Raw genomic sequence first — 25,150 nt, 5'->3', positions numbered from 1 at the left:
TAGCCTCACCCTGGGTCAGGCCATGCCCACTTGTGGGAAAGGAGTCTGGATTTAGTCTTGAAATTGCCTATGCAAGGGGGACCTCCTCTCCTTTCCTCTGTGCCATCTGCCCTGCCTGAGCAGCCTCTGCATTCTTTATTACGACACAGGAGGTCAATATCCCCACCCCACAACGGGGGTCCAACACACGGAGGAATGTCACAAGCCTGTTGGGAAAAAATCCCCACAATCCGATGGTGACACTTGGCCTGGCCCTGGCCCTCAGGCTGCAGTCGCTTGTCAGACCCAGCTCTCCAGGCTTGTGTATCCTCTGTGGAGGGCCCACCACAAGTCCAGAGTCCTCTTCCTGGACACAGCAGACTAACTAGATTCCAGTCAAAAAAGAGAGAAAGAGCCTTCAGCAATGTTCATGCCATGCCTGCTGTGGTCTTATATCAGAGCCACCTGTATCTCACAGTCTTTCAGTCCCAGGGTCTTGTTGCCCCCGGTGGGGAAAGATGGTGTGCCTCCAAGCCAGAAGGAACACACAGGGGTGTGGCTCTTTGATGAAGGAGAGACCAGAGTAATCAAAAAGGACTTGAGTGACTTGAGGAATTCTGTTAAGTTTACAACCCCTCCCCCCAGCACCCAGAGCAAGCAAGAGATAGTCCATGGAGAGCAGCTCAGAACTGACAGTACTGAATGTTGTTTGGGAAGGTAGCATGGTTTGGAAACGCTGTTGACATCATAGTCTGGTAGAATTGTGGGGACTAGTATATGGGCAGTTTTGTGTGCTAGGGAGGGTTGCTTGTTTGGAGAGACCAGTAGCTTTGAGCAACTGGAAAGTTCATATTTGGGGTAAGTTTGGATGTGTTGATTTGAGGAAGGCAGCACATTAAGAGTGACTGTGGTTTTGGAGATTTTGGCTTTGTGGATGATGTGGGATTAGAGGGACGAGGGACGAGGATGGGTATTTGGAGACCTTTGAGGAATTTAGTCATTTGGAGCTTGAGAAATTTGGTGGATTGGTTTAGGGCTTGACACACTTGAAGTTATGCGACTGGTGGATTTGGGGAGTTAGGTGGACATGGGAATTTGAGCATCATGGAAAATTTAGGACTTGAGTTTGGAAAGTTTGGAAATACTGATGCCTTGAGGGAGGATAGAGGTTTGGAGAGTTTCATGTGTTGGAACAAGTGGGTATATTTGGGCAGTATGGTGTGTTTGGGAGGTTTGTTGGTTTGGAAAGGGTGAGTGGCATAAGGATATTGGTAGGTTTGGGGGCAGGTGATGGACATAGGACAAGGTTGGGCTTGAGGGGGTTGACAGACATGAAACATTGGTGAATTTGGGGAGGTTGAGGCTTTGGTGTGTTTGGTTTTGAAGGCTAGTATTTTTGGAAGGTTGCTGATTTGTGGAAATTGGCAGCTTTAGGGATGTGGGTAGATTCATGGATGATGGGATGTGAAGAATGATTAGGTGCTTTGGACATTTTCTTGGGTTTGAAGAGTGAGAGTTTTGGTGGCACTGGTGAGTATAGTGAAGATGGGGTTTGGAAGAGATTATCACATTGGAAGAGGCATAGTATATGGAGAGGTTTTGGAATTAAAGACATTGAATGTTTTATGGAGGTTGATGACTTAAGGTGTGTTTAAGGGTTTGGTTAAGTTAGTAGATGTGAGTATTTTAGAAACTTGAAGAAATTGTTTGGCTTGTGGAGAATGATAAACTTGGAAATGGGGCTAGACCTCTGTCAGATGGAATAGAGAAGGCCATGAACTGTTGATCACATTTACATTGATTATCTCCATAGGGTAGGCCAATGTTATTCGACTTTGGCACCTGATGGATGCAGGGCAGCGGTATCCCACTCAAAACCAGGTATCTAGGAAAGCAACCAACTCTTTCCTTATGGAAGAGTGTGGTCAATGTAGCTAAGATCATCATTCCTCTTTTCCCTAGTCCTATTCCCAACCCAATTTGGGGGAGATAATAAGATTAGGGGATCAAGGTAGAGAAAGAAGAGGCAAAAAACTGGGTGAGGGAGCAAGGACTAAGGAAACAGAGCAGAGAACAGTGATGGGGAACAAAAAAGAGCAGGGAGCAGTGGTACAAATCACAGAAGAGAGCATGGAACAAGGTGAGGTGGCAGAGAAAAGAGAGAAAAAGCAAGAAAGAGAAGACGGACCAGTAATAGGGAAATAAAGGCCACAGATGGTCCTGCACTGCGGGTACAACTGAGGGAGCCAGTCACAGTACAAATACACTACAAGTTGCCTTGTTTCTACTCACAGCTGTGTTCTTCCCACTCCAGTTTCCACTGTATATATTCAAGTTCAACTTCTAGCATTCAGGAGGTCTAGAAAGGAAAGAACCCATGGCATGAGGGTCATCACAGTGTATGCAAATAGGCACAGGCAGGTTCCTAGTGTGGTTTATGAATTCAAAGCCTCGGTTCCAGAGGCTCTAACATCCTGGGGCAAGTACAGAAGTAGGTATGGTCATGCAGACCCGGAAACTGTGTTCTAGTGACGTCATGAAAAAAATGTCCTTAGAAAGGTACACTTTCCTGGGCTTGCAGGTGAAGCCCAGGATGGAAATGTTTGTGTCAAGGATGAGAGGGCAAGTATCTTGAAATTGATCGACTCACCCCAAATGCAGAATTTCCCACTGGAGATGCCCACTTCGGGATGTAAGCACAATTATTCTCCTTAGCAGTCATATAAATACATTCAAATGCCCTTCAGTTCCCGTGATCCTCTGTAATGAGAATTGAAAAGTAGTTGTGTGAGCCCAGGGTCTTACTATGTCTTCAGGATTCACTGGACTCCAGAAATTTACTTCCCTCTTGGTAGAGCTGGTTTGTTTGTTTGTTTGTTTGTTTTTAATACCTTGTATTTTGGTGGGAATATGGATGTGGGAAGAGTTAAACCAACTTTATCTGGTGACGTAGATTCATGAAAAAGCATATTCCAGCTGACATGACGAGAAACTTGTAATTGGGCACATCACGCGGAGGGAAAGCAAATTTAAATTAGGGAACCCTTACCGGGAAGGGATGGAAGAGTTTACCCTTCGGAGTGATCAGAGATGGAGTCTATTTCTCCGAAGATTACGCAACTAATGGAAATGGAATTTTTCTTAACCCAACTAAGGTAAATGGAAATCCTGCGGGCAATGGAGCCAGGACTCTCGTCTGCCGATCCTCAAAGGCTTTGTCCTGCGGTTTAAAAACAAATCCCGCTCCTGCCACTTTCTAAACTAGGGAGGGCACCCTCTAGAGGGCGGGTCCCCAACGGCGGAGGCGTCGCACCTTCCCTCTCCCAGCCAATGGTGGCGCGTAGAAGCCGGAGGGGCATTTTCCTCAACCAACCAGAGCTCCTAGGCCTTTCAAAGCCACGCCTGCATGTCCCTCCCTCGTGCCCGGACTCCTAAACCGCAAAGCTCCGCCCACAGAGTTTTGTTCGGAAGTGAGGTCTACCCGGCCTTTAGCGAATCTGGGCAGACCTTGGGCAGCTCGCACACTGCCTTCGTAAGCCCACTCCCCAGCCCCCATGATGATGTCCACAGCTGTCCGTTTCCCCCAGAGACTGTCGAGATCTTTACCGGTCACACGGTACTTTCTGCATCTGAGAAGCCCGCCTTTCGCTTCTTTAGCAACCGAGCCCCATAGGCGGGCCAGACTGCGCTCAGCGCTCCGATTGGAAACGGGGACTGTCCGTCAATTATTTCACCCCATCGCTTTTTCAGGTGGATTAGGGAGGATGAAGTAGCCTCCATTTGGGGGGAGCGCGCCTATTGGTCAGATATTGGTAACTATCCTGACCGGCTGTGAAAGTCCTCGAGCCTTCGATTGGGCTCAGGGATATGTCAGTCAAGATGGGCGGGTGCAATCGCAATGCCGCGCACAGAATTGGTGGAGATACGGCGCAGCCCGCCTGGGTGCGGAACGGCAGGAGAGCCGGCTTCTCCTGATTGGGCCAAAAGGGAAGCCCTCCGGCTCCGGATTGGCTGAACGCGAGCCGCGCCCCCGTCACGCCGATAGCCTACTGTAAGGGAGGCTGCCCGGCTAGCCTGTGTTAGCCTTGCGAGCCAGTGCGGTGAAAGGAGCTCTTAGGCGGCGCACCGGGTCTCCAGCCAGACCGACGTAAATCCGGGAGTGGAGCGCGTCATCTCAACGGTGAGGGGACACTAGCGTGCGGCGGGAGACCGGGTTGCTGCGCGGAAAGAGAATAAAGCGCCGCAGCCGGAAGTGTCTTCAGAGCGGCGTCGTACCCGGAAGTGTGGCAAGACGGCAGCCCCACCCGGAAGTGTGATGTTACCGCTGCCTGGGAAGTGATGGTACCCGGCCAATTGGGATACGGGATTAAAACAGGTGTTTATGTCTCTTTATCTGCTGAAGCTCATTAGAACCTCCTTTTCGGGAAATCTTGGAGGGTGCAAGTAGTTGGTCGTGTTTTTGCTTGTCTCATCCTGTTGAAACCCGAGGGAAAACAAGCACTAGGAATGTGTTCAAGGGGTCCAGGCTCAGTAGAGGCTTTTAAGAAGTTTCTTTTGCTGCCTGTCACCCTCAATTCCCTTACCCCACAGGGATGTGCAGATGGAGGCTGGAGGAGACACTACTGCCCCAGCCCCTGGGGACGCGGAGGACTTGGAGGACACTCGGCTCCCCAGTGAGGAGGATGGAGAGGATGGAGAGGTTCACGAGGCCCCGCCGGATCCTGGGGACGGGGACCTGGAGAAAACAGGTATGCCTTCCTCTCACCAGGGTCTTGGAAAGAATACCTAAAGGGTGTCATTGCTGGGGGAGGTCCGAGGGGGACCAGCGAGGAGTCTTTTGGGACTCAGGAAAGTAGTTTAGAGCATAGCAGGATTAGTAGGAGGCCATGGTGGACACACAATGTAGTTTAAATCATTGAGAAATGAAATCAGTGGGTGTCAGTGTGATGTTCACTGGGGACTTGGTCCGAGTTCAGGCCTTTGAAGAATCAGAGGTCAGCTGGCGCCAACGAGGGGCATGGGGGATTTAGGATGTTAAGGTCAATGAATGACCAAAAGAAAGTCGATATGACCAAAGGGGAACTATTTAAAAGTCTGTGTCTTTTGAGGCTAGGGTGTTACTTCAGTCATTGAGGTGGGAAAGGGGATCAGTGGTGACAAATGCACATTCAGTGTTTACATCTTTGAGAAAGTCAGTGGTGAGTTGTTGGTGGCAGTCTTTAAGGAACCAGAAATTAGTAGATGTTAATGGTGATCATCCGTGAGGTAGCAATGGACATCAATGAGATTATTTGGAGAGTCGACCGATAGGAGGGTATTTGAAGACCTAGGTCGATGCGTAGAGGTATTCAGTGAAGACTCATTGGGAGTCATTGCGGAAGCAATGCACACGGACTGCTTCGGAATGAGTGGATGTTGGTGTCATCATCAGGAAGGATGCGTGGACATCACTGAGAATAAAGGGTGTGGGTGAGGGGTGTCTAAGAATTCGGGAATTATTGGCAAGTAATGGCAGCTCTTGGGAAGGTAACTGGAAGGAGGACATGGGGGATAAGCAAATGTCAATCAAAGAATGAGGAATATGAGGTTATCAGGATTGTATAGGAAAATTGTTGAAATAAGGGTTGTCAATGGAAGATCAGTGGACATTGACTGGAATAAATGGGATGTCAAGGGAATCAGTAGGGGGCAGTCGTGGGTTTTATTGCTGATTGTTAATGATGGTCACGAGGAGGGGAGATGGAGGTCATTATTATAGTCCTGTGTGTTAGTGTATGTTATGGGGGATATTGTAAGGAGGGGAGTGGATTATCAATGAGAACAACAGGAGGTGAAGGAAGTCAGAGGATGTCACTGAAGTCCTGGATATTAGTGGAAATTAATAGTAGTCATTGGAGGAGATGGGAGAATGAAATAAAAAAGGGTCAGGTGAATCAGGAGAGGTTATTTGAGGTCTTGGATGTTAGTAGATGTCAGTGGTAGTCATGGTGGGGAGTGGAGTGCGCATGGGGTAAAATAGATTGTGTGTCAGGGTAGTCACTGGTGGTCATTGAAGACCCAGGTATTAGTGATATTAATGGAATAATTGGAATGTTAGTGAACAGCAGTGGGAGTAAATAGGGGGTTAGGGGAGGCTAAAAGATATGGGTGCTAGTGGACATTCATGGCAGTCATTGGGAGAATTAGTGGTTATCACCAAAAATATACATGGGTGACCAGAAGAGTCAATGAGGTCATTAGGGATCAGTGAACATTCATGAGAATAAATAAGGTATTGGGGAGGGATGGGGCAGGGGAAGGATTTAAATGAGAGACTGTGGAGATATTAGTGGGTATCATGGTGGCCAATGAGAGGTGAGTAGTTGATACTAGGAAAATATATGAGGGATCAGAGGTATTCATGGGGGATTATTGAAGATGAAGTTACTAATAATGGTCATTCAGAAGCAATAGCGTGCTTTGAAGACTTGAAAGTGGTGGTTATTGGAAGGAAAATAAAGGTCTCTAGGGATATAGAGGGCTCAGTAATGACAGAGATTGGATTGTTGGGGCTTTAGGGGGATTGTGTGGAGGTCATTGAGGGGCTAAGGGGACACCTGGGGGTCTCTGTCAGCATCAGGGGTCAGTGGGGGGCACTGGTAGAGATTTGATAAGTCCTTGGGCACACGGGGTTAAGGGGTGTCCACAGCCAGATGACCTACCAGGAGTTCCCTTTCAGAATCCGAGACGAAGGATCAGCCATCCAGCCTGCTGTCACCACTGCCCCAAACAGAGGCCCCATCATGCAACTGTGGGCTTTGGGATCCTGCAGCCTCAGAGAATAGTCCCGTGGGTGGCGCTGAGAGTGGCTCTGGGGGCCAGGGCGGGGACCCCAGTGATGAGGACTGGCGCAGCAAGCGAAAGCACGTGTTTGTGCTGAGCGAGGCAGGCAAGCCCATCTACTCAAGGTATGGTAGCGTGGAGGCTCTGTCGACGACCATGGGTGTGATGACGGCCCTCGTGTCCTTCGTGCAGAGTGCAGGAGATGCCATCCGCGCCATCTACGCTGGTGAGCAGAGGAGGAGGAGGTAGAGCAGGGGATGGTGACTGGGAAAAAGGCTGAGTGGCCAGCCGGCTGCCTGGGAGATTGTCCAGGCAGCCAGGGGCAAGTCCGTGTATGTGGGTGGCTGGCCAGGATCTGTCTGTTGTCTGACTGTTTGGCCTGCTGGGTTCTGAGTGATTAACACACCTGGATCTGAGTTACCGGATACTTCCTGGTTTATCTGAAAGCGTGACTTTGGGTGCTCAGCTTTGTGGCTGAGTTGGGTGTCTCTAGGTTCCATGTCAGTCCTTGCTCTGTTGTCCCCTGACCCATGCTTTGTGTCTAACCTGATTCCTTGACCGTCCCATCATGTCTCTACAACTAATCCAGACTCCCCCAAGCTGTCCTTATCCCCCTCCCAGTGTACCGCCGAGTGACCACGTGAGCTTGGGCCAGGAGTGCATGTGTTCAGGGAAAGAGCGGCAGAGCCCTGCCTGACCCCGCCAGTCGCGCTGACCCCTCTCTACCCCCTGCCCCCCCTTCCCTCCCCCAGAGGACCACAAGCTGGTGTTCCTACAGCAGGGCCCACTGCTGCTGGTGGCTGTGTCGAGGACTCCTCAGTCGGCAGCCCAGCTCCGCGGGGAGCTGCTGGCCGTGCACGCACAGATCGTGAGCACGCTGACCCGTGCAAGCGTGGCCCGCATCTTCGCGCGCAAGCAGAACTACGACCTCCGCCGCCTGCTGGCCGGTTCAGAGCGCACGCTAGACCGGCTTCTGGACAGTGTGGAGCGGGACCCCGGCGCCCTGCTGTTGGGCGCCGTGCGCTGTGTGCCCCTGGCCCGCCCACTGCGCGAAGCCCTGGGTGCGCTGCTGCGACGGTGCACGGCGCCCGGCCTGGCCCTCTCGGTGCTGGCCATCGGAGGTCGACTGGTGACAGCGGCCCAGGAGCGGACTGTGTTAGCCGAGTGCCGGCTGGACCCCGCCGACCTGCAGCTGCTGCTCGACTGGGTGGGGGCGCCGGCCTTCGCTGCGGGGGAGGCGTGGGCACCTGTGTGCCTGCCCCGCTTCAATCCGGATGGTTTCTTCTACGCCTACGTGGCGCGCCTGGACGCCATGCCCGTGTGCTTGCTGCTGCTTGGCACTGACCCTGAGGCCTTCCATGACATGGCCACCTGCCGGCGCCTGGTTGAAGAGGGCATGCACGCCCTTGGTGCCGTGCGGGCCCTGGGGGAGGCTGCCAGCTTCTCCAATGCCCCATCAGCCAGTGCTCCTGCCTACAGCGTTCAGGCTGTGGGGGCACCGGGCCTCCGGCACTTCCTCTATAAGCCACTGGATATCCCCGACCATCACCGGCAGCTGCCCCAGTTTACCAGGTAGGCCCTGACCCTGTGGGCAGTTGGCTGGGCAGGAAGGCCTGAGATCTGGCATCTCGTAGACAAGAGGTGGGAGAGAGCCAGGCATTCTCTAGAAGGATGGGATAGAATGGGTGTATGCCACTGAGGGAGGCTCAGCCACCAACCTCAAGGAATCCCGTATTCTGATGAAGAAGAGGGCACCAGTACTCGAGGAGGCCCCTCGGTAGCTGGGCTTCCAACCACTGAGAAACCTCAAGTCTAATGGGGGCGACTGGGCTCCCTCGTTTCATCGAACTCCCTAGACTGAGGGGAGCTGGGCCAGCCAAGCAAGCCTCTGACTGACGCTGGCCTCCCTGCCTTCATCACTGCAGCCCTGAGCTGGAGGCCCCGTACAGCAGAGAGGAGGAGCGACAGCGCCTGTCCGACCTGTACCACCGTCTGCACGCGCGCCTCCACAGCGCCTCCAGGCCCCTGCGTCTCATTTACCACGTGGCCGAGAGGGAGACGCTGCTGGCCTGGGTGAGTCGGCTAGGGGCCCGAGAGAGTTCATTCCTGACTTCACGCCCCCTTTGCCTCCACTCTATCCCCTCTGACCATAACAGCCTCCATGAGGCACACCCTGCCTTGGCCTGCATCGCTCTTCCTACCATTACACACGTATCTTTGAAACCCATAAGGATTGCACAGTCTACAGCCCTCCTGTACCGCTCTTCTCTTCGTTGTTCCCCCATTAGCTACCAGTATAGCATCCTCAACTTGGAAGAGGTCCCATTAACAGCCATCAGTGTGCCTGTTGCTTTCCCAGTAACCCTGCCCGTATGTCTCTCTGCCAGTTCATTTTTCGCTTTGGGAGTCCCCAGCACTCTTGAAGACCACAAGCTTGGTCCTAGGCCGTGCCTTCTACCTGGGGTGTCCTGCCCTGGGGGCTTTCAGGGTTCCTCTCCTCACTTCCTGTGGGTCTGTTAAGGGTCAGCTGTTCAGGGAGTTTGGCCAAGGTGACCCCACTGGAAATGGCACCTTCCCTCAGGCTCTGCCAGCTGGCAGACATGTATTAAATCATTCATTGTATGTTTATTGGGTATGAGGCATTGTTCTCACCTAAGGATTTTATTTTTAAGTTTTTTTAACTTTTATTTCTAAGCAATTTTAGACTTACAAGGAAGCTGCAAAATAGTACAAATAATTACTACAAATAGGTCCCTCACCTGGTTTCTCCAGATGTTAACCACAGGAGCTTTTAAAAAATCAGGAAATTAACATCAATACAACGTCCAAGCCTCTGACTTCATTCAGATCTCACCAGTTGTCCCACTAATGTCCTTTAACTGGTCCAGAATCCAGCCCAGAATCATATGTTGGTTTATCTATTGTTATCTCTTCAGTCCTATTTATTCTAGAATCCTTTCTTAGTCTTTAGTTTCTTGTGCATCCTGGATACTTTTTAAAAGAGTACCAGCTAGTTAGTTTGTAGGATGTCCCTCAACTTGAGTTTTTCTATATTTTATCGTGACTGAAATAAGGTCAGGCATTTTTGACAAGAATATCAGAAGAGTGAGTGATATGCCCTTCTTTGCCCCGGATCGGGAGATCCACAATGTCAGGTTTGTCCCACTGTTGATGTAACTTAGGTCACTTGGTTAAGGTGGTGTCTCCCAGATTTCTGCACTATGTAGTGTTTTCCCCCTTTACCCCTCGTAATTATCTTGTGGGGATTATGTCAGGTTTCTGTTTTTCATCACACTTTCATTCACTAATTTTAATAGCCATTAATGATTCTTGTCTGCAATAATTACTACTCTGGTGTTTGCCACGTGGTGATTTTTGAACTGTATCATCCCTTCCACATTTATTATTTGACATTCTACTTCTATATGAAAGAACTCTTCCTCCCCCTACTTATTGGTTGAATTTTTAATTTTATATCAATATGGTCTCATGGATGTTTCTTTAAGTCAGTGAGCTAAAAGCCTTTTCTGTCATTGATTTTGGTGCTGAAACTATCTCAGTGTAGCCAGGGCGGGCCCTGTTTCTTTTTTATATGTCTCCATCACTGTTTGAGCATTCCTGTTTTCTGGCACACGATGTTCCAGGCTCATCATGTACTTTCTCTGTGCCAGGCCTGGAATCAGCCATTTGTCCAAGGAGCCCGTGTACTTTTGGTAGAGCATGGCATTTCAAAACCAAGATATTGTAGGCCCAGGATTTTAAATTGGGTTGTCAGGGGATGACTCACTGAAGAGATGGAGAGGGAAAGGACCGTGCAAATGCTGTAAGGTGAGACAGAACCTGTATGTTTTAGGAATAGCAAGGAGAGGTTAGAGTGGCTGGAACAGAGTGAGCGAGGGGGAGAGCAGTGAGAGGTGATGCAAAAGTGACCTGGTCAGGTTGGGTCTCTCTGTTTGGTATAAGGATTAAATGGAATTAATCCTCCTATTATGCCCCGGCTACAAAGGATGAAAACAGTTATGTGGAGCTTAGAACAGAACCTTGTATACAACAACCGCTCAGTAAATGCTAAGCACTATTGTTGTTATACCCGGGTCCACAGGTGAGCAAACTGACATCCAGGGTGTATGTGTATGTGTGTGCGCGTGCGCGCGTGTACACACACACACACACACACAGAGCCAGCATTACCCAGCTGAAGCCACTAGATTCAGCTGATTCCTTGGCCCTACTGAAAACCTCTGGCCCACGGTGACATAGCACCAGGTGGGAACCCTCGCCCTGTGTGTTTTCCAAACAAGAGACAAGCCTGGGGCCCAGGTGGGGTAGACAGGACAGAGCATGGCCAGCTCTGGCCTAACTAACTCTGTCTCTTCTCAAACCTGCAGGTGACTTCCAAATTTGAACTCTATACCTGCCTCAGCCCGCTGGTGACAAAGGCAGGTGCCATCTTGGTAGTGACCAAACTCCTGCGCTGGGTGAAGAAAGAGGAGGATCGACTCTTCATCCGTTACCCACCCAAGTACTCCACACCCCCAGCTGCCCCAGCTCCCTCTACAGACCAACCTTCCCATAATGGCTTGTTCACTGGACCTTGAGTGGCAGAGTTCTTAGATTGGGCCGTGCTGAGAAGCACCACCTTTGGCTTTTACCTTCTGCCTCCAGCCTGGAAATGGGGCAGGAGGACACAGGAAAGGCTGCTTCCCCAGTCCAGTGATGCTCCTCCAGCTCTGGGGACATCCTTGGGCCCCTCTGCCCTGTTCTCCCTCTGCCCCACCTCTTCCACTTGGATGACATCCCTCTGTCAGAGGCTCTCTCCCCCAGTCCTGGGCACCACACCCTCTGTCCTGCAGCAGGAGTTGGCCTCCTGGTGGGCTGTGAGCCCTGAGTGTCCAGGGTTGGCCAGGGTCCCTTTGGGTGGTCCACAGGAACTCTGGAATTGGGAATGCATGGCCAGCCTTTATGAAAGGCTTTAAGAAAGAAACCGTACCTAAAAGACCTCAAATCACTTTTAACAAGGACATCCCTTTGCCCTTCACCTACTTCATCTTCACCCAGTCAGAAGTGACCCCCGTCAATGTTGGCTGCTGGTGGTGGAGAAGGTGGCCTTCTGGGCAGAACACCTGACTGACTTCACACCTGGCTGAGATCCAAACGGTGTGCATGGGAGGCACGCTTGGCTTCTGAGGCTCGTTGAACTCACCCGTGAAGTGCAGAGAACCTCGCATCAGCTGTCACGCGAGGATCTGTGAACAACGAAAAGGGACTCGAACTCTTGGGTACCACTGCACAGTTCACATATGTGTGTCTCGTACTTCCAACCTGCACACGTAGCAACCTAGAGTGGGAAAGGCCTCCCTAGAGTTCATGTGCGTGGGCACAGCACTCCCTTCTCAACCGACCAAGACCTGGTCGTGCCCTACAGTAGAGTTGGCGGACCTTGGGGTGTACGCATGCGCGCCGTCGTTCAGGGGCTCAGGTCCGCGATTCGGAAACCTCCATGCTGCTCCGCTCCGGTCAACTGACGGGCCAACGCGCGCTGCACGCATGCGCGCTCACGTAGGTTTTTGGTGGGGTTTTTTTGTTTGTTTGTTTGTTTGTTTTTTGACCAATCGTCATCCCAGGTGTACGCAAGCGCAAACCCCACATTGGAAAATGGAAAACGGCAGGTTGGAGCCTTTGAAAATGGAGCCCCCGGAATTGGTAAAGGCGGCGGAGGAGGCTGAAGGTAGGAAGGGCGAGCCAGCCTCTCCGGGCGCGGCGGAAGGGAGAGAGCCCTGTCCCGTCACAATGACGAAATAGTAATAGCAGTACTAAAAAAAAAAGTAAAAATGGAAGCTTTTTATAAAAACAAAACCGTTCACCAAAGGGGGAAAAAAATAACGTGCATCTTGTCATCATCTAGATTAACTCCGCTTTATCGGGCACATTGGTTTAAGGGTTTCGAAGGAACAGTCGACTAAATATCTCTGCAGACGAAACACGGAGACGGATGTCGTCTCCAAAGACACCGGCTCCTGTCACACCGAGGAGAAACACAGTAGTTCCCCAGTGTCATTTCACACCCAGCCCACATCCCATCTCACACGGACTCGAGTCTGAATCGAGGGGCCTCTCCCGTGTCCGGCGTCGCTCTGGGGCCCTTGGTCGATAGTGACACCCCCACACCCCGGCGAGGGGCAGAGGGTGGCCCTAGAGATCATTAGAAAACGTAGTGTGGCTCGAAGAAGGAAACCTCCCAATTCAGTGACCCACCGCTATGTCACTAACATTCTTTTTTTTTTTTTTTTTTTATTGTAGACATTTTTGGAATGTACCAAAGTACAGCAAATAATGTGGTGAAGGCCCACTCCTGTCTCCACAGCTCTGACTTTCTGCCCTCTGATCTCTGTCCCCCTTCGTACACACTCTTTAAACCACTGTATCAATGTCATTTGGACTGCATCTTGCCAGATCTATCTATGCAGACGTTAACAATAATTACGATTGTTCACTTGTTTATTGTTACTTCTTTAGCACCTAAAACAATGCCCGCTTGGCAGATAGTAGGTGCTTACTAATTTTTTTTTTAATTGTATGAATAGTAACAGGAAGAGCTCTCAGGTTAGGGCTAGGCATCAAGGGCCAGCTTTCAACAAAGGACATTCAGAAAGAAGACAGATGCAAATAGATCTCGTATATTAAGCACTTGCTATAGCCCTTAAAATAGTAGCAATTGTGCTAAAACCTATTTTAGAATCCAGCTTTCAAATTAGTCAAAATTGGAGTCATAATTAACTTCACCAGCATTGGAGAAAATTGAAAAGCATGTAAGTTAGCATTTCTAGCCCATTGAAAATGGATTTAAAAAGAGGGATAAATTAATATTGATTACTGTGTGGGGAAACAGGCTCTCTCTTGCCTCACTTAGAACTGACCAGTAAAGGCTTTGCTAGAAGTGGTTTGGCAGAATGTTTTTAGCATCTAAAATGCTATTTCATCTCTTTAGTCACCATGCTTGGTAATCAGGGAATATACAGATGTGTGGCCCATGAAGGACCATCACAGTGTTATTGATGGAAGCAGAACAAGGAGCAATCAGGGAAATGTCTAGATTTAGATATATCCACACCTATTGTGGAATGACTGGGTGGTGGACCTTTTTTTAAGCAGTAGGAAAAAAAATTAGATAATTAAAAATGAATTTTTAAAAGAGTAAGATCACGGGCTATTGACAGAATCAGCTTCAAAGATGATCATACTTTTATGAGAGAAAAGCAAGTTGGGATTAAAAAAAAAATTATAAAGAGGGGCAGTGTCAACTAGAGCCCTAGGTATGTTGCACAGTATCTGAAGGCTAAAGGCCTAACTGATGACTCTTAACAAGGGACTTAACATTTTTAGGCGTGTGCAGAGGTGGAGGCATTTTTGTGATTTTTTTCTTTTATTTTTCTTTCAGGAATATGTAGTGCTATATAATTTTAAAATAGAGAAGGGGAAATTTTGAATGGCGTCCGAGGATCATATTTTAATGTTGATCAATATTAACATCCCAGTTTTGATGGTTATACTGTGGTTACCTGGTAGAGTCCCTTGTATATAAGAAATATACACTGGAATATTAAGGAATAATGGGCCATGATGCCAGCAATATATGGTACAGAAATGCTCACAAATGAGAAATCCAATACAAAGGCAAATAGGAGCACTGTGGCCTTTTTCTACCACTTTTATGTACATCTGAAATTATTTCAAAATAAAATGTTAAAAGGGACTCATGCTGTACAGGCTGTTTTGTAATCCGGATTTCTCAGAAACTCTTTATCAAGATGTTAGTTGGGTTATTTAAGAGATTTACGGATCACTCATAATCACTTGGACTAGGAAGGAAGTGGAGAGGAAAAGTGAAGATGGAGCTTTTGCAGAAATGGTTACAAAAGCCAGCTGTAAAAGACATGGGGACAATCGAGAAATCACATTGATTACTGAATGGTATTACATGAGGACTGTTAATCTTGTCAGTGTGATGACAGGATTGGAGTTATCTAAAAATGGCCTCAGGTAGTTGAGATTCTTAGTGAAGTATCTGGGGATGAAATGTAATAAAACATACAGCTTGCCTGAAAATACTTCAGCACAGAAAAAGCAGTTGAAGCCAATATGGATGAAAGTAATAGTTATCAGATCTTAGCAATGCATAATCACAGTTCATCATGGTGTCCTCTCTATTTTCATCGATGTTTAGAAATTTTCATTTGAAATCCTACAAAGAAAATAATGACAAATACTTCTCCCTGTTAATAAAATAGCTTTAATTTTTTGGTTTCATTTCCAAATATGTTTTTAAAAGATTTTCTTTATTTGACAGAGAGCAGCAGGGGGAGTGGTAGGCATAGGCAGAGGGAGAAGCAGGCTCCCCACTGATCAAGGAGCCTGATGTGGGACTTGATCCCGGGATCCTGGTATCATGACCTGAGCCGAAGGCAGACACTTAAGTGACAGCCACCCAGGTGTCCCTTATTCCCAATATTAAGAGTATTGTAAAAATTAAAAGTCTCAAGAAGAGACATAGCCATTATTATTGATTATATCAGAGAAAGGCAGTAAGATTTAGAGCCAAGGAGAGAAGGGGAAGTTTCGTTTTTAACTTCACATATTTTGTAGTGTGTGAATGTTTTGGGGGTAAGAAAGTAAAAAAGCAATACATGAAATACATTTTCCTGAAAGATCTGAGGGTGTTCACCAAACTGTTGGAGGCAGTTACCTCTAGGAAGGGGAGTGACTCATTGAAGGTGTTGTTCCTGAGAGGAAGCTGTTACTTTTTTGTCCTTGTTTTTCTACAGTTGTTTATTAAATAGTCAAAAGTTCAAATGCAAAGTTAACGCATAGTAATTTGTAAATGATTTGAGACAAGACATGCAAAGAAAGCGAACATACCAGCAAACATTTTAACAAAACCCAATAAGCTCAGGTTAAAAACCCCTGATTTATAACATGGTTTGTTTTTAAAGATTGATTTATTTATTTGAGAGGGAGTGAGAGAGTGGGTGGGGGCAAGGGGAGAGGAAGAGGGAGACAAAAGTCTCAGGTTCTGCACTGAGTGTGAAACCTGACATGGGGCTCAATTTCATGACCCTGAGGTCATGACCCAGGCAGAAACCAAGAGATGGACACTTAACTGACTGCACCACCCAGGCTCCCTACAACATGATTTTTCATGGCTAAAAAAGATTTCATCCTATGAACATGCCGTATTTAACTAAAATATCTTTAGATTGCTTCTGTTTGTAAGATTAGAAATAAGGAACAACTTGCCCACCATCATTTATTCCCTGGAGATAGATTCCTCCTAGATAGGGAATTTCTGATGTAGAGGATTTGAGTAATTTTTTTGATATTTACTACCAAAAGTGTTGAAATGTAATACTGGTTCTGCCTATCAAATTGGCAAAAATTAAGAAGTTGGAAAATGTACTTGGCTGCTAAGAGTACGGGGAAGGAAACTTTTATGGGCCTGCTTGAAATACGGGGAGAGCAATTTCATAAAACCAGTCAAATTTAGTAATACACGTGCTCTCTGATCCATCAGGTGGCCTAGTAGGAATTTATCCAGTAGGAATTTATATTAGTAGGAATATATATGAATATATATATGCACAAAAAGTATGCATGGGGATGTTTTTCTGGTTGAATACATGATTCAGTTTTGTCCCTCCCCAAAATTTATGTCTATCAGTACCTTAAAATGTGGCCTTAATTGGAAATAGGGTCTTTGTAGGTATAACTAGTTAAGATAAAGTCATTCTGGGGCGCCTGGGTGGCTCAGTGGGTTGACCTGTTTTCAGCTAGGGTCATGATCTCAGAGTCCTGGGATCGAGCCCCGCATCGGGCTCTCTGCTCAGCGGGGAGCCTGCTTCCCCCTCTTTCTCTGCCTGCCTCTCTGCCTACTTGTGATCTCTGTCTGTCAAATAAATAAATAAAATCTTAAAAAAAAAAAAAAAGATAAAGTCGTTCTGGATTAGGATGGGCCCTAATCCAATGACTGGTATCCTTATAAGAAGAGGGAAACTTGCACATACAGAAATTCACAGAATGCCAGGTGAAGACACACAGAAGGAAGACCCTTTTTGTGGTACTTTCTTATGGCAGCCCAAGAGAAACTAATACAGATGGTCACTGTGGCCTTGTTTGTAACAGCAAAAGAAGGGAAGCAGCCTGAGTATCTATCAGTAGGGGACTTCTCTTAAATTATTGTCTGCCCATTCAGTGGACTACTATGAAGCCACTAAAAAGAATAAAACATCACCAGTATACACTGTCAGATGAAATATACAAGATGTAGGCACCATGTATGACACACCACCACTTAAAAAGCAAGAGTGGACTTGTGCTTGTATGTGAATTGAATTCTCTCCAACTAGACAACAAACAGCTTATAACACCAGTGATCTCTGTGAAGGGGAAGTGAGGAACTTAGGGTTTGAGGAGGAGGGACTTTGCACTGTACGTGTCCGTGAGTAAGCATCTTTTCCTTTACCCTGGGACTCTCATATGTGTTGTAGAGCTGCCTTTCATTTTCTCTGCACCGTGTTCCTTGGAGAGGAGTGGGTCACTGGACCTTGAGCTTTTATCATTGATTTCAAGAGTTTACGATGTTAACATTTTTCTTGTGGGGCTTTTGTCGGTTATAATTTTAAAAGTAATACAGACTCACATTAAATACACAGAGGTGTGTATATGGTTAAAAAGGATCTTTGAATCAGGATCCAAATAAGGTATTTTCCTACAACTGAAATATATATATATATATACATATATATATGTATATACATATATATATATATATATATATATATGCCAAGTCTCTTTTAATCAATAGAGTTTCCCCTCTCCCTCTTTTTTTTTCTTTGCAATTTATTTCTTGAAGAAACCAAATTGCCCTGTGGCATTTTCCAGCATCTGTATCCCTCTGGGGTCATTTAATATGTTTCTCTGCCCCTTTCATTTCTTCTGGTTGATATTCAGGTATAGAAGCCTGGTAAGTTTCCTGGGCTGGTTCGGTTTCATTTTTGGCAAGAATCCTTCATAAGTGGTGTGTTCTGCCATGAGGAGGCTCACAATACCTGGTTGTTCTTTTTTTGATGTTAGCAATAACCATTCCTTACACCCATCAGTTCTTTAGGAATTTGCAAATTGTGACCTATAATGATTTTTTAAAAATCCATATGCAGTCTTCCTGCCCTGCTGCATCGGGTGGAACTGCATACTGATTTTAAACAGCAGCAGCAAAAGTGCATCCCCTTCTCCCACCCTGAGTTTCATTTCAGTAAGGGGATGCCTGTGGTGTCCTTTGACCTTTTAGGGGAAGCTGACCATTAGGAGTCCTGATTCATCCAGCACACATCAGAAAGCTCATGGGGTAGGGGACAGGGTCTTGCAGGAGCTCTAGCTGGAAACCTGCCCACCCCCACAGCCTGTCCTCAGTTCCAGCTCAGGGTTTCTGCAGAACTCCCTGCGCTTTTCTTCCTCCCTTCCCAGATATTCCGCCATCCTGTAATTCTGGTTTTCATCTCCACAGAGCAGACCAAGTCTTTGACGATGACTGAAGACCTGCTGGCATTGGTGAAAAGGCTGCAGAAAGGTCATGTGTCTCCTTGTGTCTGAGGCTCAGCCTGGGGTTTTGAGGCAGGCGGATGTGGTTCAAAATTAGCCCCCTCAGCTCAACAACCCTGGGAAGTTATCCCACCGCTCATTTTCCCCCTTATACAATTTAATTCTTTGCACCTAAAGTACAGCTTGATAATTTAAGAAGTATAAGGGAATGGAAAACCCTCCTCTCTTAGACACACACACACACACACACACACAGACACACACACACATGCACACACACACACACACACCAGCCATCCATGTCCCTGACTCAAGGGCTAGCAGCAACTATTTAAAAAATTCTTAGGTATTTTTCCAGAGATCAAAAAAAAATACATTCCTGGGTGTGTACTCTCTGTCCTCCCTTTTTACACACAAATGGCAAATGGCCATGCAAATGGCTGCACTTTGCATCCCTCGGTGAGGGGGCCTAGGAGCCAGCCTGCATGGGGGCTGTGGCACGGTGTTGGCTAGGTTTGAGGTTTGACCCCCAGACCAGGCCATCTGCAACTAAAATACTATGACCCATTGGCCTCTTTGCTCTGTTCCAAAGAAAAGAGAACCTCTCCTTCCTCCAGCCTGGCACGCCCCTGCCCGCCATGGCCACCTGCATTGGAGCTGCTGTCTAGGCTAACATCAGGTAGAGAAATTACAGGACTAGCAATGCAGAGTTACCATGACTGTCTCCAGTAAAATGAGGCCCCTCAGGAATGTGTGAAGTCATAATCAGCACCTTGGAGATCATTCACTCTCTGAGAAGTCTCAGGGGATGGGAGTTGGTGGTCTCAGAAAATCAAGGGCTTGAGTTTATTAACTCCAGAACTCCAGAGTGTCATGGGTGGGTAGTGAGACCCAGCAAGGGTTGGGAAGCTTTTGCCCCAACTCCATGCTGCTGACCTTGAAGCCACAAAGGGATGAGGAGGAAGACTTCTCCATACAGAACCCTGGAATTGGGACTGTAGGAAGTTAGAGATAGTTCTCTAAAGAGAGCATGATCTCTCTGTCACTGGAAAATGTTAAAGCTGCCACCCACAAGATGAAAGCAGCATTTTCGCCATTTCTTAGATGAGGCCGGTACCAGAATCAGATGAGAAGTGACTGCTAAGCTTTTAACAGGGTAGGGCAGGTGGGAGATCTCCACGGGCTCCCAGCACACTCAAAATTACTTCTAGAATCCTCCACAGTGTCCCAGGAACCCTGTGTGATCTGCCAACTCCACTTTCCCCCACCTGGCTGCCTGGTACTTTCAACTTACTCACTAGACTCACATCAGCCACACCAGTCCCTTGGCCATTACCTTAGGCATGTGGTCCCGAGGTTATGGCTCACTCCCACTGCTGGGGCTCACTTCCTCTGCTCGAGCTTTGCACTGGTCCCTCCGCCTGGCGTGGTTCCCCTCCCTCATATTCCCCAGCCCACAGAACTGCAGGGCTCCCTTTCCTCGCTTCGGGGGGGCCCTTCCCTATCAAGAAGCACCTTCTACCCTCTCACCCTTCGACCCCTTGCCTCACTTTATTTCCAGCTGCAGCAGTCACTGCCACCCACACTGACCGCTCATATCCTTGTTCGGTGTCCATCTGGCCCATGCAGAATGCAAACCCTGCGAGGCCCTCTTACAGAGTCCAGCCAAAGCAGGCACTCAATAAATGCGTTTTGATTGCTAGTATCAGAGACACTGTACCAACACCCACCCATCTCTTTCTGCCTTAGACAGCCAGGCATCTGCCCTCTCCGGCTCAGTCTTTCTCTCACTCTGCAGAGGGAAGCCTGGAGCCACAGATTGAAGACCTGATTAACCGGATTAATGAGCTTCAGCAAGGTAAACCCCAGGACCTAGCCTTCCTAGCTAGCCAGAAAGAACCTGAACTTTGAGTGCCTCCACTTCCTCATCTATAAAATCCAGACGCCTTTGGGTTGTTGAAAGATGAGTGTGCAGCGTCAGAGTGTGCAAGAGAATAGCAGGGTTAGAGGCTGGCCCTCACACAGTGTCCTCTTCTTTGGCCCAGCAAAGAAGAAATCCAGTGAGGAACTGGGAGAAGCCCAGGCTCTCTGGGAGACCCTGCATAGGGAACTGGACTCCTGTAAGTAGGACCAAAAGAGGGACCCATAGATCTTCTCAGCACTGCCGATCTTCTCCGCCCACCTCAGGGTCTTCGCATGGGCTGTTCCCTCCACCTGCAGTGCTCTTACCTGTGTAACACCGATTGCCTTTTGCTACCTCACCTTTCTGCTCTCAGCCCAAACTTCATTCTCACAGATCTACCGCTTCTAGATATGGGCTACCACCATCCCTCGGTCACTCCCACTGCCCTGCTTTATTTGTTTCTTCAAGACTTCGTCTCCCCTTGACATAGTGCGTTGCTTTCCGGTCGTCTCTCCCGTGGGTACAAACCCTGCGCGTTCTGCGCAGTCTTCACTCCTCTGGCACTTACAGAGAATGTGGACACTGACGGGGAGAAACTGCATCAGGACGGTCCCCAGTGGGAGATGGGCGCGGGTGGCAAGGAGACACCTCCCCTGCCGTGGGATATCTTCTGTAACTTGGACATGCCTTTGCATGAAGTCGCAATGGGGACACGGGATGTGGCCTCTGGGGGGCTCATAGTGTCACTGTGTTTTCCAGTGAATGGAGAGAAAGTGCACCTAGAGGAGGTCTTGAGCAAGAAGCAAGGTATTTACCAGCTGCCCTGTCTTCATTGTTCTACCACATTCGACCCACAAAAGCCCACAATTCCCGGAACAGCCAGAGGAATCCCACTGAAACCTGAATCGGGGTGCTTCCCTCTCTGCTCAGACCTTTCCCTTAGCTGCCACTTGACTCAAAGCAGACACTAAAGGCTTCCGAGTGCCCTCCAATGTGGGACATGATGTGGGACCCCTTACCTCCCTCGAATCCTGACTCCCCAGGAGGTCACGCACGGCTCCCTTGCTTCCTCTCCCCACAGAGGCACTGAGGATCCTCCAGCTGCACTGCCAAAGGAGGGAATGTGGAGCTCAGAAGTAAGAGGTCCTGCTCAACTCTTCCCCGCCTTATTCCCCAGCCTGAGGGAGGAAGGAGCCAGAGCTAGGGAAAATATACCTTGGACACACACTCCTCATTTTTCCTTTCTGTAGAATAGAGTAGCTAGACCAGAGGCTTCCCTGCTGATCTTTGCTATCAGACAGTGGTGTTGAGATTAACTCACTCATTGGATCCTTCATCGCTCGTTTCTTTATTAAATGAATCCCACCCACTGGTGTTATTCTAATTCTTCTTCCATTGGCTGTCCAGCTCTTCCACCATCCATTCATTCATTTATTGGCCCACTTAGGCCTCCAGTCATCCCCTTACTCACCTGTCCACCCGCTCGCCCATTCATCCGTTTATCCGCACATCCGTGAAATCCTTTGCCAGCCAGACAGACGGCCATTGTGTCTCCAGCTTTCCATCCAATCGTCCGGGCAACCCTCTCTCCATCTTTCCAATCACCCATTCATTCGCTATTCATTTCTTCACCCTACCATACACCCAGACATCTATCGATCCTTCTAGCAACCTTTCCTTTATTTCTCTGTCCAGCTGTCATCCCTGCACTCATCATTTCTCCAGCCAGCTCCCACCTCCTCAGCCATTCGCCCATCCAGTTACTGTCCATCCAACCATCTCTCCAACCTTGGAATCTTTACCTAACAGGTTCTTGTGACCAGAAGTCTCACACCCTGATGTACCATGATTTTAACTCTGTGGGAAAACTTTATGATAAAGCTCAGTGACACCACACTGCTAATACTGTGTGAGGAGCAGTTTATGATCCTTGCAATGACAATTATAGGAGTTAAGGGTGACTGTCCGCCTTCCACCACTGTTACCATTTTACATATAAGGAAATAGACCCAGACTGGTTAAGTAATTTGTCCAGGGTCGCGGTTAAATAGCATATCTAGGCCTCGAGCTGGGACTTTAGATTCTATTAAGCTACACTACTAAACCCCTCAAGGAAGTGTCTTGGGAAGGCACGCTTTGATGAGGGACAGGATGGACAGGCTGATCATCTCAACGGAGGTCCAGAAAGGTGCACGTTCTGTCATGGAAGAAAGGAGAATGATGAAGGTTGTGAACAGACCACTGCCGTCCCCCAGTCCTGCTGAATGAAGTGGGAGCTTATTCAGAGAATATGACTAAGAGTTGTCTTTCTCCTTCCAGGAAGACCACGTTGCAGGAGCTCACAGAGCAAATTTCAATCCCTAACTCTCAGGTCACAGAGAACTGCACAAAGAAGAAGCTGGGGTAACTACCGAGGGTAACCTTGGGTCTGCGGCCCAGTGTGCTGCTGGTTTGGCGTGGCGGTGGGACTTGCATCAGGGAGTTTGTTGGAAGACGAGCTGTGGGAACCAAGGCTTGGAGGAGAAGGCCCATAAAAGGGTTCCTAGTAGAGGGAGCACTGGGCAAAGATCCAAAGGCCATCCAGAGGAATCCCCAGACTGGGCCAGACCGGATGTCAGTCCTAGCATGTATTCTCTCATTTCCGGGTGTTGGCCCCTAGGTTACACGTTGAAGAACAGCTGGAGACTGTGATGGGCCAGCACAAGGACCTCTGGGAATTCCACGTGAGCCATCATTGCCTCCAACCCCAGCCCCTCCTCTCCTGGTTTCGCTATCTCCACTGATTGGCTCAGTGTCTACCCACTGCTCACCCCAACTCCGTGAGATAGTTTCTGACTCCTTTCCTCCTCTTACCCACCTACTCAGCCCTTCAGCTTTTGCCTTAAATTTAGCCGCCTCTTACCATTGCCCCATTGCCACGGCCAGCATCTGCCACCCAGCCTGCTTCCTCCCTGCTTACCTAGAGTTTGCTCCCCTTGCAGTGGCAAATACCAACCCTGAAAAGGCCACGGTCCGATCATTCCTTCATTGAACGAATGAAGGATGTGCCCAGCAACATTCCAGGAAGGAGGAGACAGTGGGGAGCCAAAGGGGCCAAGTATTTGCTTGTCCCCAGTACAGTTGGGAGCAGGTGGAGCCATACTCAGACTCTAAACAAATAATTAGCTAGATCATGTAATGTCAGTGCGGAAGGCCTCTCTGGGCAGGTGACATCTGAACGCAGACATAAAGGGAGAAAAACACGCAGCTATTTTGGTGCAAATGGTCCTGGAAGAAGGAATGGCCAATGCAAAGGCCCTGAGGCTGAAGCGTGCCCGGGGTATTTGAAGAAGAGCATGGGGAGGTGGGTGGAAGGAAGATGGGGGTAGTGAGAAGAGATGAAATTTGAGTGAGAGGTATACGGGGACATGGGGAGCTTTTGGAGAGGAAATTCGTCCCCACCACCACCAGGCCACAGCTGGAACTGCACATCGAATTAACAGTTGAATGAATGAATGACATAATATGAGTAAGGGCTTGCCCAGGGGGCTGAGAGGACAAACGGACGGATAGGTCTCCCTTCTCGCAGGTGTTGAAGCAGCGACTGGCCTGGGAGATACGCGCCCTGCAGAGCAGCAAGGAGCAGTTGCTCACTGAAGGTGGGACCCCCATGCAGGGTTGGGGCCGAGGGGGCGGGGCCAAGCCCGCTAGAGCTCCTGGCCCCGCCCATGACGCCCCCGCCCACCCGCAGAGAAACTGGCGCGGGCCAAGCTAGAGGAGGTGGAGCTGCAGCTGAGTTCGCCACCCGAGGTCGGGGACGCCAGGGCGGTGAACGATGGGTGAGTGGGCCAGAGAGCATGGGGCGAAAGGGAAGGAGCAAGGAGGAGGGCGAGGGCAATGAGCCGACTTTCCCCCGGCACCGCCTCCAGCCGCCCCCCTTGAAGGCCCGGCTCTGGAGTGGGTCGGTGGGGCCTCTGGGGTGCGGCGCCTCTTGTACCCCAGCCGCTCGCGCCCCGGCCGCTTGGCGTCCGAGGTCTCTGTCGGGATCTTGGTGCCTTCCTCCCCGCGCCGCTCCACTCTCGTTCTCCTCTTCCTCTCCGCGCCCCCTGCTCTCCAGGCTGAGGGCGGAGCTGGAGAAATTCGGGGGCCAGGGTTCTGCCCAAATTCATTGCACGCCAAAGGACGGGGCCTCCAAAAGAGAGGTAGGGAGCTCGGCGAGGGGGCAGAGATGGCGGGCGGGGGTGCCCTCGGAGTCTCTTGGAGAACGCGTCAGTGGGGAGCAGGGCGCCCCGGCAGGGGGCGTGACCGGTGGGGTAAAGGCAGCCGCCCGTCCGCGTGCGCGGACGCCAGCGCCCTCGGGAGCCGGGGTCTGCAGCCTGACTTGCGGCTCCCGCAGGCCGGCCTCGAGCGCTCCGGCGCCCTCAGCGAGGACCTGGAGCCGCCCCCAGAGCAATAGGACCCTCCCGAAGCTCTTCACCCCTTCCCGCTTCGAGGCGGGCCGAGAAATAAAGGCGAGAATTTCGGACCTTCCTCCACCTCCTGCCTGAGTCTGTATTCCGGGGTCTTGGGGGTGGAGGCCAGGGCCTTTGCTCGCAGCAGGCCGGGGGCGTGTCCAGGCACTCTGGGCGGGGCTTCTTCTGGGCTCCGCCCACCAACCGCGTGGAGGACTCCGGAAGCTCCGTGAAGGTTCCTGAGCATCAGGAAGGACACGTGGGTGGGTGTGTTAGGATAGAGAGCCCACCACCCCTCAATTAGACAGAGAGCACTCCCGATAATGCAAGTCACACAGCGAGGTTTATTTCCAGCTATCTGGGGTCCGAGTATCTGCCCGACGCCGCGGGTTTCTGCAAGGACCCCAGCTAGCTGGAAATAAAC

At 49.4% G+C, this 25,150-nt stretch overlaps 2 protein-coding genes across 4 annotated transcripts; both read left to right on the top strand.

The window, feature by feature from the left end:
* Positions 1 to 4,013: 4,013 nt before the first annotated feature.
* MON1B (MON1 homolog B, secretory trafficking associated) lies at positions 4,014 to 12,270 on the top strand. 3 transcript variants are annotated; one of them, XM_032853929.1, is made up of 6 exons: positions 4,014 to 4,159; positions 4,570 to 4,727; positions 6,698 to 7,027; positions 7,554 to 8,373; positions 8,727 to 8,874; positions 11,190 to 12,270. In XM_032853929.1, the coding sequence occupies exons 2-6, from the start codon at positions 4,580 to 4,582 to the stop codon at positions 11,397 to 11,399; spliced, it is 1,656 nt and encodes a 551-aa protein (XP_032709820.1). In that variant the 5' UTR covers positions 4,014 to 4,159; positions 4,570 to 4,579; the 3' UTR covers positions 11,400 to 12,270. The 3 variants fall into 3 exon arrangements, with proteins under 3 accessions (XP_032709820.1, XP_032709818.1, XP_032709819.1); XM_032853927.1 differs by lacking the exon at positions 4,014 to 4,159 and adding an exon at positions 4,207 to 4,354; XM_032853928.1 differs by lacking the exon at positions 4,014 to 4,159 and having other exon boundaries at positions 4,361 to 4,727.
* A 133-nt stretch (positions 12,271 to 12,403) lies between these two features.
* On the top strand, positions 12,404 to 24,805 carry SYCE1L (synaptonemal complex central element protein 1 like). The gene is made up of 12 exons (XM_032853926.1): positions 12,404 to 12,529; positions 18,359 to 18,421; positions 20,192 to 20,251; positions 20,439 to 20,513; positions 21,056 to 21,103; positions 21,378 to 21,432; positions 22,616 to 22,699; positions 22,956 to 23,019; positions 23,865 to 23,934; positions 24,027 to 24,114; positions 24,393 to 24,477; positions 24,672 to 24,805. Exons 1-12 carry the CDS (start codon positions 12,457 to 12,459, stop codon positions 24,729 to 24,731), a joined length of 825 nt encoding a protein of 274 aa, XP_032709817.1. The 5' UTR covers positions 12,404 to 12,456; the 3' UTR covers positions 24,732 to 24,805.
* Positions 24,806 to 25,150: the final 345 nt, after the last annotated feature.

The sequence above is a fragment of the Lontra canadensis genome, unplaced genomic scaffold, assembly GCF_010015895.1.
Source record: "Lontra canadensis isolate GAN:19392208 unplaced genomic scaffold, GSC_riverotter_1.0 scaffold8, whole genome shotgun sequence".
Taxonomy (NCBI): Eukaryota; Metazoa; Chordata; class Mammalia; order Carnivora; family Mustelidae; genus Lontra; species Lontra canadensis.
This window is presented reverse-complemented; position numbering and strand designations above follow the sequence as displayed.

Excerpts from the sequence above, each read along its gene's own strand:
- MON1B (XM_032853929.1), top strand. The coding sequence starts at position 4,580 with ATGGAGGCTGGAGGAGACACTACTGCCCCAGCCCCTGGGGACGCGGAG. Across the intron at positions 7,028-7,553 it reads CATCCGCGCCATCTACGCTG|AGGACCACAAGCTGGTGTTC; the intron begins GTGAGCAGAGGA and ends TCCCTCCCCCAG. Across the intron at positions 8,374-8,726 it reads CAGCTGCCCCAGTTTACCAG|CCCTGAGCTGGAGGCCCCGT; the intron begins GTAGGCCCTGAC and ends TCATCACTGCAG.
- SYCE1L (XM_032853926.1), top strand. The coding sequence starts at position 12,457 with ATGGAAAACGGCAGGTTGGAGCCTTTGAAAATGGAGCCCCCGGAATTG. Across the intron at positions 21,433-22,615 it reads AGGGAATGTGGAGCTCAGAA|GAAGACCACGTTGCAGGAGC; the intron begins GTAAGAGGTCCT and ends TTCTCCTTCCAG. Across the intron at positions 23,935-24,026 it reads GGAGCAGTTGCTCACTGAAG|AGAAACTGGCGCGGGCCAAG; the intron begins GTGGGACCCCCA and ends GCCCACCCGCAG.